The following is a 13,532-nucleotide window of genomic DNA, read 5'->3' as shown; positions in this document are numbered from 1 at the left end:
TCTTCAAAGATGAACAAGAGCTCTGCTTGTGCCAAAATAAGATCCTCCAGTTTGGAGCAGTTTTAGGAGGACAACCAATAAAATGTAGAGTTGTTTTGTTTTTCCTAGGGCAGCATATCTACCTGACATCCTTGGCTCAGGGTTCCAATGGACCACTAAACTACAGTTAACAGAGAACAAAAATGAAAACTTCTGATCTCTGCTTCAATGCTATATCCAAGGAGCAGGTATTCATAGGACAATAAAACATTATGGTTAAACTGTGAATAATGCAACTCTTTTCTTTTTTCATGACTGGAACTGAGAAACCACATCCTAAGAAATTATTATGCCTGAAATCCCTTATCATGTTTGTAGAACTGTTCATCATTGACAGTATTCAGTTACCTCAGATACTATAGATCTAAAATCTGTCTTTATCAAGTCTCTATACTCATGAAATCACCCCCACAACCATTTCAAACATCAGTACACTAGGTCAAAAACAACAAGCATACCAAAGATCTTGAAATAGACAAAATGGATCTCAGTTATAATTTATTGGGTTTCTTCTGTAATTCAGTTTGCATTTTCTCTCACAACCTCTTAAATCTCGCATTCCCACTCCCAAAATTATGAAAATATATAAGAAAGTTTGTATCTAAAAACAGTGCTAATTCTAATAAGTCATGTCACAGTTGATATTCTTGGATTCTCTTGGCTTTCAAATTGTTTTATGTCAAAATGAAGAATCCCACTAAAACCTATTTGTAAAAAATACAAAGTTTTAAAAGCTGCTTAATAGTTCTTTACAAGAAGATAGTATCTTTCAACAGTAATGTCAGCACACCTCAATAACTGGAATAAGTACTACAAAACTAAAGATGTGATTAGGCTGCTATTTGTTTTGTTCATTTAATCTGGTATAAATCTTACTGACTATCATGTCTTTATTGGGGAAATAGGATGCATCTTTGATCACTCCTGAGAAGGAATAGTCCATAGCTGGGTGAAAAGGCAAAGCAGGGAAGAGGCCAGTCCTTAGGTAGGGAGACATCAATCCAGGGACAGCTCTTCCTGGAGGGGAGTATGCCAATCTCAGAGGTCTGATTCCCAGTCTAGGACTTAGACCATAAAAATTCACCTCTCTCCCCAAAGAAGGCAGACCAGTTTGAAGAGGAGCAAATGCTGATTTACTGCCAGGTGATTTGGCATGCACTCCTAAGAGGTTAAAATCAGTGGTTCGCTGGAAAGCACAACATTCAGGCAAAGGTGAGATCCCATGCTCTCCAAGTCCTTCTTCCTTTTCATTCACATTCAGTATCTGCTCTATGGCTTGGACTATGTCTCCTCTGCAGAACTGCAGAACTTTTGCTAATCTACTCTGCTTGTGATTGGGAAAGACCTTGATAAGGATGTCAAGTGGATCTCTCCTTCTGGAAGCACCAGTGGTAGGAGCAGCAGAAACACTGACAGGAAAGGTAGCCAAGTCCTTGGGACATTCACTTTCAGTTCCTGATTCCATGTCTGAAGATGTTAGAGATGTCGAACTGTCTGTTCCTCCTAAAGACTCATCAGGTCTTGAAGGATGAACCATTGCCTCTTCACCTAGAATCTGTACACCAGGTGGCTTCTCTTTATGGCCTCCAGAAGTTTCAGGAGAGGACCTCAGAAAAGATATGGGCACGTGGGCTACAGAACTGCCTGTTTCATTGCAGTAGAAGTCAGACTTCTGAATCTTTTCTTCTGTGGGGAGGAGGAAGAAAGATGAAGCATGTAGTCAAATATCTGAGTTCATAACAAGCAAACAATATTTATATCATGCTCACAATCACACAGGACCCTCTGCATTCATAGATGTACCTGTACACAATATAGAAAATTGGAGCAGAAAAGAGAATACAGGTTGAGTCTCCCTTATCTGAAATGTCTGGGACCAGAAAGGTTTGGGATTCCAGATTCTTTTGGATTTTGGAATACCTGTATTCCAATGATAAGATATCCAGGAGAAACTACCCGAGTTTAAACACAAAATTTATTTATATTTCATATACACCTTAGACACATAGCCAGAAGGTAATTTTATACAATATTTTAAATAATTTTGCATATGAAGCAAAGTTTATGTTCATCAGTATGCAAAGGCATCACTACTTCAACCACCATTGAAAAAGGTTTTGGTTTTTGGAATATTTCAGAATAAGGAAGATAAAGAAGACTCAACCTGTACACAACTATTTCTTATTTGTACTTTGTAGAGACTGGAGATTCTGATATCAGTGGTCTGGTGAACCCATTCTAAGTTTTAGTCTAAATTTTAATGGAGCTGCCCAAGCTTCTCAATGCTATCCCCTCACTAGGTTTAGTATCCTGGATACCTCCTACAAAACTCCTACGAAAATCATGGGGTCATCATAAGTGAACAAACACACACGATTTGGTGACACATGGGGTCATAAAAAGTCAACACACACAGGATTGCCAATCACAGTGCCTATGATATCAGGAATTACTACCCTCCTGAAATAAGAACCTAAGGGCTCAATATTCAACACACATCTGAACTGTTATAATATCTTCAACTTAATGTGTTATGTTTCACAGCAAAAGACTGTGATGCTAGATACATAGGTGTGGGAGTAGGTGACACCAAAATGTGCTTCTGTGATCAGGATGGAAAACATGTGAAGAATGGATAATGCTGCTCTTTAAATTAACACCTCACCCCATCATTCATCTTGCAGCAGCTCTGCAAGACAGCTCATATCCCTTTCACAGTATTAGGAGTCAATCCAATGCATACCCTTCTTTAATTAACTGAGCTCACACAAAAACAGTTCAGTCAATTTTGCCTACAATTTATTCTCTGTCTGAGGAGTAGTCTCTCATCTCTACTATTGTTAGAGTTTCAAGGCTGGCACATGTCCATGGCAAACACTGTCATGTGGGATAACAGAGATTCAAGCAAATGAGCCTTAGCTTCTCCAGTCATTCCTCAGATGACACCCTAAATCACAATTTATCTCTCTGTTAAGACTCAAAATGTCAAATTCTGTCCCATCAGTGGAATTTGCATGGCAGAATCACCTACAGAGACAGGTTTGAGTGTTGAACAAAGACTTTGGAGACCAGGGGCCTGAATCTTCACTAACTGGCAGAAACCCACTGGGTGACCCTGGGCAAGTCACATTCTCTCAGCCTCAGTGGAAGGCAACGGCAAACCTCCCTTGAATAACTCTTGCCACAAGAAAACCCCATGATAGGTTCACCTTAGGGTTGCCATAATATTGACTGGTACTGAGGGGGTCTTTGACACAACTTAAAATACATGTGCAAAGCTTGCCACACATAGGAAACACATTTAAAGACATTGTTATGATCCTACATTGGGGCTGCATACCATAAAGAGAGGCAACATAGTGTGGTGGTTTCAGCACTGGACTAAGATTCTAGAGACCAGGGCTCAACTTCCCTCTTGGCCATGGAAACTCACTGGGTGACACTCTCTCAGTCTCAGAGGAAGGCAATGGCAAACCTCCTCTGAATAAATTGTGTCAAGACTATCCCAGGATACAGTCACTATACACTGGAATAGACTTGAGGTCACATAACAAAACAAACCACCTACAAAAATAGCATGCCTGCTAGATGTAATGTTTAGGTTGCTTACACTTTTTTACACATCATTATCCTTTAAATGATTTCTTTTTTAAAAAATGATTCAACTAGACATGCTTGGAGCTTGCTGTTATTTTGCAGTAGAGCTAGGAAAAGTTAATTTTTCGGCCTGTGATTCCCAGAAACTAAAGAGTAAAGAGTTCTGTACCAGACATGATCAAATAGAAATGTCCCCTATGCCTGTCTGCAGAGATAGAGATGCCATCACCAGGATCAGTTGGGATCCGAACTGAATGGAATCACAAGGCAACACCCCCCCCCCCAAAAAAAAAATATCCACATCTTCTTAAATCCCAATGAACTTGGTACCTCCTTGGTTCCAGGATCACAGCCTTGAAGCTCAATCCTTCCCAGAGCTTTGACACAAATTCAGCAAAAGGGCTGAATTTTGGGGTGCGTGATATGGGCATTCCTTTTTTGTTTGATTGTTTGTTTTGGTCCCTCCTCACCCATCTGGCATCTACCTCAGTGTTGTTGTTGTGTGCTTTCAAGTAGTTTCCAACTTACGTCACCCGGAGGATGGGGTTTTCTTGGCAATATTTGCTCAGAGGAGGTTTGCCCTTGCATTCTCCTGAGGAGGCTGAGAGAGTGTGCCTTGCCCAAGGTGGGTTTCATGGCCAAGTGGGGAATCAAACCCTGGTCTCCAGAGTTGTTGTCCAACACTCAAACCACTTTGCTACACTATATCCATCCTAGTATGTCTAAGAAAAAAATCACAGTATGATAACCATAGTAGAGACAGCATGGTGTAGCGGTTTGAGTGCTGGACTACAATGAGGGTTTGAATCCCCACTGGGGGAACATTGGGTGAGTCACAGCCTCAAAGAGGCTGGCCATGGCAAACCCCCTCTAAACTAACCTTGCCAAGAAAACCCCAGGACAGATTCACCTTAGGGTCTCCGTGATGCTAAATGGTACTGCAAGCAGGGTTTAACACAACATTAATGCATGCACAACTTAAAATACATGCACAAAGAGTGCTATCCATAGGAAATACGTACCATACCATAAAGAGAAGCAACCTAATGTAGTGGTGTGAGTGTTGGACTATAGTTCTGGAGAGAAGGGCTCAAATCCCCTCTTGGGCATGTAAACACACTGGGTGACCTTAGGCAAGTCACAGTCTCTCAGCCACAGAGGCTGGTCATGGCAAACCCTCTCTGAAGAAACTTGCCAAGAAAACCATATGCTAAGTCCACCTTAGGGTCGCCATAAGTCAGAAATGACTTAAAGGCATACAAAAATTATATGGACAGGAGATTATCTCTTACAACACTTTACATGAGGAAAGAAGCATACCAACAACAGTATTACTTTGTTAGAATTCAAAGATACAGCCTTGTTAAGTCTGTAGAATCAGTATGTAGCGAGATCTTGTAGCCCCTTTGAGACTAACTGAAAGATAGAAGTTGGCAGCATGAGCTTTCGGAGACTTCAGTCTACTTCCTCAGATGCTTTTGGGGCTGCATACCATAAAGAGACTTATCTTTTTACACCTCTGTAGGTGTAGGTTCGAGTCTAGGAAAGCTCATGTTGCCAACTTCATTCATTCAGTTAGTCTCAAAGGGAATACAAGATCTTTCTGCTGCAGTATTAACTTGGCAGCGACTTGAAGGAAATGACTTGAAGGCATACAACAATGCTATGGACAGAATATGCATGCAGCTTTGCAGTTAATTATATATAGTAATCAATTAATTTTTGCAGTTGTGCACTCCTTTTAGATGTTCGTCGTATAACATACAAATTTGCAGTCTATGTACAATGCCTTTCACAGGTAGTTTAGGCCTGTTGCCGCTACAGACATTGCCTTTTAGTACATTACACATGGTGCTTGTAGTCCATTTCAGACAGTGGCAAGCACCATCATCATACAATATACAAGCATCATAATCTAATTCAAAGACATAGCTAGTCATGTTAATATGTGGAATCAGCAGAGAGATCTTCCAGTGGTCCCCAAACTGTGTCCTTCAAGAGATTTTGGACTTCAGCTCCCAGAAGCCTCAGTCATGTTGGCCAATAGTCTGGGATTCTGGGAACTGAAGTCCAAAATCCCTTAAAGAGCACAGTTTGGGGGAGCACTGTGGCTGAAAGAAAGAAGTGGGCAGCATGAGCTTTCATAGACACTTCAGAATCCAGTGCTCCCCCAAACTGTGCTCTTGAAGGAATTTTGGACTGCAACTTCCAGCATCCCATACCATTGGCCAACTTGGCTGAGGCTTCTGGGAGCTGAAGTCCAGAATCCGTTCAAGAGTGCAGTTTGAGGACCACTGTGAGACTGACTGAAAGAAAAGTCAGTGGTCCCCAAACTGTGCACTTGAGGGGATTTTGGACTTCAAATCCCATAATCCCAGACTATTGGCCAAAGTGGTTGAGGCTTCTGGGAGCTGAAGTGCAAAATCACTTCAAGAGCACAGTTCGGGGACCACTGGGAGACTGAAGTAGACCCTTTAGAATCCAGTGGTCCCCAAAGTGTGCTCTTGAAGGGCTTTTGGACTCCAGCTCCCAGCATCCCAGACTATTGGCCAACCTGGCTGAGGCTTCTGGGAGCTGAAGTCCAAAATTCCTTCAAGAGCACTGTTTGGGGACCACTGGGAGACTGACTGAAAGAAAGAAGTAGACCCTTTAGAATCCAGTGGTCCCCAAAGTGTGCTCTTGAAGGGCTTTTGGACTCCAGCTCCCAGCATCCCAGACTATTGGCCAACCTGGCTGAGGCTTCTGGGAGCTGAAGTCCAAAATCCCTTAAAGGACCCACAGTTTGGGGGAAGCACTGCTTTGGATGAAGAGAGAAGCCTACTGGCAGCAGCCTTTTCTTGCCAGTGACTTGAAGGCACACAGCAACAACGACCCCCAGCCTGGCTAAACCCTGGCGTAAAGCTCCCTCCCCCCCCCCAGCCCCATTCCCACCTGGTTGGAGCTCCGGGCAGCAGCTGTGGCAAGCGGGGGGTGCTGCTGCTGGCTTTGGCTGCTCCTCTTGGCCCTGCTGCTGCTGCTGCTGCTGCCTGCGGAGGGCCACCTGGGCAGCCATGACGCGCTGCCTCTGGGCGATGAGGGCGCAATTGGGGCAAGGGCAGTCCCTCCACCTGCAGAGCCTCTTGTGGCCCTTCAGCGCCGAGAGGACGCCGTGGTTCCTGCACCTGGCACACTTGGGACGCCGAGGGAGAGCCAAGGCAGAGGCAGCAGGGCCCAGGAAAAGCCTGGCCGAAGAAGGCAGCAGGAAGGAGGCAGCCTCAGGGGCAGCACAGGGACCCGCCTTGGCCATGGCTCCTTTGCTCTCTGCTCTGCGCACAGACTGGCATGGCATGGCATGCCTCTCTCCTCTCCACTCCTTGGGACCTCCTTCCCTCCCCCTAGAAGGAGGGGCCCCAAAGTTACCCGCCCCCTTCCCTTCCTCTCCTCTTCAAAGAGGGCCCACAGTGTGATGCAGCAGCCCAAAAAGCCAAGGCGATTCTCTTTGTTCTTTGTTAACAGGCTGGATGGCCATCTGCCCCCCCCCTCCCAGTGTGTGTGTGTATATATACTTTGATTCATTTACTAATGTGGTGTGTTTTACAATGTTGTAGTTTTAATCGGTGTGTGTGTGTGTTAGGGAAATACTTTTTAATTAATGTTACTGTGATATTTTGTGACAGTTACCCACCTCAATCCTTCGGGGAGAGGCAGGCTATAAATAAATTATATTTTTATTATTATAATTATTATTATTATTATTATTATTATTATTATTATTCTGTGTTCCTGCATGGCAAAATGAGATTGGACTGGATGGCCCTTGGGGTCCCCTCCAACTCAGTGGAGTTTATCACATTGTGGGGCTGATTTTGGCATGAAAGGGAGGTTAAAACGCATTTAAAGCATCCCACAAATGAAGCGGAAATGGCAAGTAATTGCGCCAATGATTACCACACACAATAAAGTGATATCAGAAATGCATTGTTGCTGAAATCCCAAAAGTAAAAAGATGCGCATGAATGCTTCTTTGTGACCACTTTAATGGCGGGTTTTGTGCGACATTGTGTGAAATCATTTCACATAGTTAAACAATTTTTCCAGGATATTCGCAGCATAAACTCCCAATCTCCTTCATGTGATAAACTCCATTCTGTGATTTCTTGTTGTTGTTGTTGTTGTTGTTGTGTGCTTTTGTATCCAACTTTGGGTAACCCTAATCCCATGGATGATTTGTTGCTGTTTATTGCCTGTTTATTCCTGAGATAATGGCTCTTTAATTGTGATGTGTGTGAAAATTTTAATCATAATTGCCTAATTTTCACAGGATTTTCACTGTTTAAATATTCGATTTTCCCCATGTGATACAGTCCTAAGGTAGTGAATCTCTCATGGGGTTTTCTTGGCCAGGTTTGTTCAGAGAGGGGTTGCCATGGCCTTCCCCTGAGGCTGAATTCAAAGATGTAGCCATGTTAGTCTGTAGAATCAGTATGTGGAGAGATCTCATAGCCCCTTTGAGACTAACTGAAAGAAAGAAGTTGGCAGCATGAGCTTTTCTAGACTTCAGTCTACTTCTCCTGATGCATTTGAGGGAGTCCCAGATGCATCTGAGGAAGTAGACTGAGGTCTACAAAAGCTTCTGCTGCCAACTTCTTTCTTTCATTTAGTTTCAAAGGGGCTATGAGATCACTCCCCTGAGGCTGTGAGAGTGTGACTTGACCAAAATCACCCAATGGGGTTCCATGCCCAAGCTAGGAATCAGATCCTGGGGTCTCTAGAGTCATAGGCCAACACTCGAACTGCTACATCATGCTGGCAGGGTGACCAGATGTTCTCACCACAAAGAAGGAGAAGGCACTGTATAAAATGTGGGACATTCAAGGAAAATGTAGGCCATGGCCAAAGAAAAGCCAAAACAGCTCATTATGCTTATTGACAGCTATGTATTTTACCTCTATAAAATACATATACTGTATTTTGTTATGTACTCAACCATATATTTCTGATGAACATATATGCCTTCTTCCCTCAGAGAGTGGTGGAGTCTCCTTTTTTGGAGGTCTTTAAACACATGCTGGATGACCATCTGTTGGGGGTGCTTTTATTGAGAGTTCCTGCATGGCAGAATGGGGTTGGACTGGATGGCCTTTGCAGTCTCTTTCAACTCTACGATTCTTAGTCATACTCAAAATGGGGGACATTTGGGGATTCTTCCTGGATAGAAGCTTGAAATGTAGGACATGTCCTGGAAAAGGAGGACCTCTAGTTACCCTGCGAGAGCCAAAAACCCACAGCAAAAGAGCAGGTGCAGGGCATTCAGAATACTTTGGGGCACCCAGAGTAGCAAGTGAAGATGTGGCAACAGAGATAGTAAACTTTTGTACCCTACTTTGGGAGTAAATGGAATGGATCTCATCTCTAAATAAACATTGGAATCTAGCAATCAAAAGTGTATTTGGACTAATAGTGCAGAAATGCTCATTTTTCTTATGAATGCTGATGCAGAGACAGAAGTCGGAAGAACGGTCTTTGTATCTCTTAGCCAATGCAAGTTGAACATCTCCATTTGGTGCCAACTTAAAACTGATTTAGAGCTGGTTTAGGCATTATGTTTTGACCATAGATTTTGAAGTCCATAACATATGGAAGCATCATGAAATGGGTGGCAGTTTACCAAATCGAGTGCCCAGAGCCTTTGTTACTACACAATTTAAAATATTTGTTGTTGTGTCCTTTCAAGTCAGCTCTGGCCTATGGCAACCCCATCCTATTTTCTTGGCAAGATTTATTCAGTGAAGGTTTGTCATTATTTTTTTTCTAAGGCTAAGAGTGTGACATGCCCAGGGTCACCTAGTGGGTTTCCATGTCTGAATAGGAATACACACCGTTTAAAATACAGGATAAGTGAGCTTCAAAGGTAGTATAAGATTTGACAATTTCATATCTCATCAGTGGATCCTGAAGACTTTAGTAATGGGGGAAAAAAGGTTGATCATGCTCATATTATGGAAAGCCACTTCAGTTCTGTTGTTGGGCTTTTATAAATAAAATTTCCAGAAAATGGCTTCAGAATTTAGCTTACTTTGACATTCTTTGTTAAGCAGCAATTGTCTGTTGCAGTTCCCTTGTTAGAAACTTCTCTTTGTCTCCTGCAATTGGCCAATATTCCTTTTATAGGAGATGGTTATGCTGTCATCTTGTCTTTATTAGCTCCATTCCAATTAAAGGAGCTGCACAAGTGGAGAGATGTTATCCATTCATAAAGGGAGGTTTGATTAAAGCGTGGAGCCCCTTTCTCTGTAGTTACTTACAACACACCTTTTTTGATTTTACGTCCCTTTTCCAATTTATTCTTTGTTTTCCTGAGGGTTGCCAGACTTCTGTCAGAGTCTTTGTTTTTGTTCAGTGCCTTCAGAATCAAGGTTTGGATTACAAAAGCAAAAGGGAAACGAAGGGAAATGCACTGATGTCTAAACATTATAGCATATTGTCTTGTTACAAAGACGTTGTGATGATTTATTTGTTCATTTATTTATTTAGTTATTAAAAGTAATGGCAAAACCACTTCTGCCTAAAATAATCTAAGTTCATCCAGTGGGTTTCTATGGCAAAGCAAGGCTTCAGGCCCTGGTCCTCTGAAAGTCTAGCTCAGCACTCAAAACACTACAACCAGTCTACAGAGAGCGAATTGCCTTGTGCCCAGTCATACAAAATTGAATGAGGGGTTCTCTTTCATCCCCTGTGCAACTCCCTATATGCCTCCAAAAATCTGATTTGGAGGGCAGAGATAGGCCACCACCCAACCACCCTCATAGCAGAGGAAATCTGCTATGAACACTAAAGGTATGTTCTTTCAAGGAGCAAATAGCAGCATCTGGAAATGGATTTTTGTAGGACCAATTGTGTTTTTGAGTATTACAAGTTGTTTACCTCTGTTTTGTTAATGGCTTAAATCTGACCGGCTAGTCCCAAAGAGGACAGACCCACTCAACCAGTGGGATTTACCCACTATTCAACAGCTGATTCATTAGATGTATTCTGACCCATACCATTCAGCCCATTGTGTTTTTACCTGTACTTATGCTTGTATTGAAGTTCAGGAATAAAAGTGGCATTGAAATCAAATCAAAAAAATCAATCAAACTTCCATCTCAGTGCCAAGCATTAATGTTGAGTGCTTCTGCAGATCTAAATCAAATGCATAAGTAAATCAGTTATGAATCTGTGTTCAGCCTCAATGCTAAGCACAGATTGTGATGTTTGAGTCATTTGTCATATAATTAATTTTTAAATGTTTATACTAGCACCTAAAATGTCCTACCTTTGTGATTTGGTTCAGTTCTGTCACTAATGTTTCCTCTATGGTGCCTTACTTTGACAAAAATCATACCAACAGTAGGTCTAAATATGCCTTTTACTATGTCATTGTCATCCTTATTCAGTGACTTTTTATAAGAGCTTCCTATGATTGTCATCTGCCACTCCTAACCTCCTTTGTTTTCCCGCAGTTGTCTTTTTCCCTCAAAAGGAAAAATATAGAATAGTACCTTCTGGTGAACAATATGACAGATTCTTCATCTGGAAATGCCCTTAATGTCAAGTAGACTGAAATAAAAATAAAAGAGGGAATTCTTTCCTTGCTGTGGTCAGTTACACTACAAAATAATGACTTTAAGACCATTGTTAATGTTCCTGCTCCATAATGTTTCAGGACTGGCAAGCTTTGATCCCCATGCAGCCACCATGACATTCCCACAACTTGATAGACCAACAGGCAAGATAAAGCATACCTAGAGTAAACATTTGCTAGACCAACATTTGATAGACCAACAGGCAAGATAAAACATACCTAGAGTAAACATATATTTCTATAGACTGAGTATTTTATCCTCTGTCACTTTCTTTGTAACTTTTCACTCAAGCATTCAGAGAAGCCTGGTGGCAAAACGTGAAGAACTAGAATGGGACCTTGACAGATTCTTCTTACTTTCTCAGAAGACCACCATGGGTGCTTGCATGGTGATCTCAAAGCATCTTTAAGAGTTGAGTAGAGGTGATTTTGATTCCTCCAGACATCAAATTTTAGACATGACAGACAGATTCACAGTCTGGTGACTAAAGGAAAATGTAGGAAAATGATGTTACTAATCATACTGAGGAACTGTCCACCTATGGATCTAGGCTGCTGCAGAATTAATGCAGTTTGACACTGCTTTAATTGTCATGGCTCCATCTTATGGAATCCTGGAGTCTGTAGTTTGTTGTAGCACCAGAGCTCTCTGAAAGAGAAAGCTAAATATCTCACAAAACTACAGATCCTAGAATTCCACAGCATTGAGCCATGGCAGTAAAAGTGTTGCCAAACTGCATTAATTCTGAGTGTAGATGCAATCCTAGTTTCCCATCCAATCTTTGGTTCAATGTATACTGAATCTGGAGGGTTGTTTTTTAATTTAAAAAAAGGTTTGCATGAAAAATATATATGCATTGTTACTCACCTTTCTCCTAATACCTTCATTTCTGTGTGCAGCACTGCTTTATATACTTTTTGAAATAATTGTTCCTGTAGAGCATTTTCAATGCTGCTTTCTCAAATATAAATTGTTTTATAAATACTTAACATGTGCAATTTTGTACACATATTTTTGGAGAACTCCACTGCAAACTTTGGGAAGAAGTGCAAATTTTGAAGGATAACTGAATTTCAGTTTGTGTATTTGTTCAAAAATGTAAAAGGTTAGGGGGGAAAAAACCTCTCCTGTCCCTACAAACTCCCTAAACAACAGGATGATCAAGCTTAGATGCATTTGAAGGCCAAATTCCTCACTAGCAGACACATAAAGAACAGAATCACCACCACAACTCTAACACAGTCCATTCCACAGAACCTTGTCCTTCGTTGTGTGACATGTAGTATCTGGCAGCCTAGCTACCTGTAATACCCATCTCACGGTAATCAGACATCTTCGGACAGTAGAGAATTCTGAAGACCTGCTCCTGACTTCCAGGTCATGCAACCATGATATGGGTACAGATGGGGAGAGATGGTGTAGGGGTCAGCACAACAGCTCTCTTCCACAAACACATGTAGCCGTCATGCTGCTATACATACAGAGAAGCCAGATGAATTTTAATGTCTCCATGCCATCTCCCTAAGGCAGGGTTGGGCAACTGTGGCACTCCAAATGTTGTTGGACTGCAGTTCCCAGGATTCCTCACCATTGATTACCCAGGCTGCCTCAGGCTCATGAGTTGCAGTCCATTAGTTCCTGCAAGGCTGTTATTTGCCTTTCCTTGCCTTTCCTTGAAAAATGTCATACAAGATGGGCAAGCATTCTCTATAATAGCCAAATTTGTGTCTCCAGCGGAAACCTGAGCTCCTCTCCTTATCTCTTTCTCTCTAACAGTGATAATTTAGAAAGTATTAGCCTAGGTTGAAATATTCATCATGGAAGGCATAAGGATCACAGGCGCCACTGGTGTTTGCTCACCTTTCAGATTAATACTGACCCCTTCCAGAAGGCATGGCCTCAGTGAGATAGACTGCATGGCTGAAAGGGGAATCTGTTAACAGACAATTAGATGGAGCATGAAAAACTCATCAGCAGGTTTATATGCTGCCTTTCTCCCAAAGTTGGACCCAAGGGGACTTCCAGAGACAACAAATTAAAAATGTTTACACTAAAGTTTTAAAACAATTTAAAATGTTTCAATGTTGACCAGAAACTAAATCGAGTGGATTTTGTTGTTGTGTGCCTTCAAGTTGTTTCTGACTTATGGCAACCCTAAGGTAAACCGATAATGGGATTTTCTTGGCAAGAGTTGTTCAGAAGAGGTTGACCATTGCCATCCCCTGAGGCCGACAGTGTGTGACTTGCCCAGGGTCACCCATTGAGTTTCATGGCTGAGCTGGGAAGAGTACC

General features: G+C 42.0%; 1 protein-coding gene across 1 annotated transcript; it reads right to left on the bottom strand.

The window, feature by feature from the left end:
- Positions 1-604: 604 nt before the first annotated feature.
- LOC149323155 (doublesex- and mab-3-related transcription factor A1-like) lies at positions 605-13,175 on the bottom strand. The gene is made up of 4 exons (XM_089510086.1): positions 13,120-13,175; positions 11,597-11,724; positions 11,157-11,214; positions 605-1,725 (listed from the first exon to the last, which is right to left on the bottom strand). The coding sequence occupies exons 3-4, from the start codon at positions 11,185-11,187 to the stop codon at positions 878-880; spliced, it is 879 nt and encodes a 292-aa protein (XP_089366212.1). The 5' UTR covers positions 11,188-11,214; positions 11,597-11,724; positions 13,120-13,175; the 3' UTR covers positions 605-877.
- Between the last annotated feature and the right edge of the window lie 357 nt (positions 13,176-13,532).

The sequence above is a fragment of the Sceloporus occidentalis genome, unplaced genomic scaffold (genome assembly GCF_023333645.1).
Source record: "Sceloporus occidentalis isolate IW3139 unplaced genomic scaffold, rSceOcc1.0.p SCAF_1, whole genome shotgun sequence".
NCBI classification, from domain to species: domain Eukaryota; kingdom Metazoa; phylum Chordata; class Lepidosauria; order Squamata; family Phrynosomatidae; genus Sceloporus; species Sceloporus occidentalis.
The sequence above is the reverse complement of the archived record's forward strand: the minus strand, read 5'-3'. Positions and strand labels throughout refer to the sequence as shown.

What these genes read in the sequence shown, in the direction of transcription:
- LOC149323155 (XM_089510086.1), bottom strand. Translation starts at nt 11,187, where the DNA reads ATGAAGAATCTGTCATATTGTTCACCAGAAG. An exon ending in GTCATATTGTTCACCAGAAG is followed by an intron (nt 1,726 to 11,156) that starts GTACTATTCTAT and finishes TCCTCCCCACAG; the next exon opens with AAGAAAAGATTCAGAAGTCT.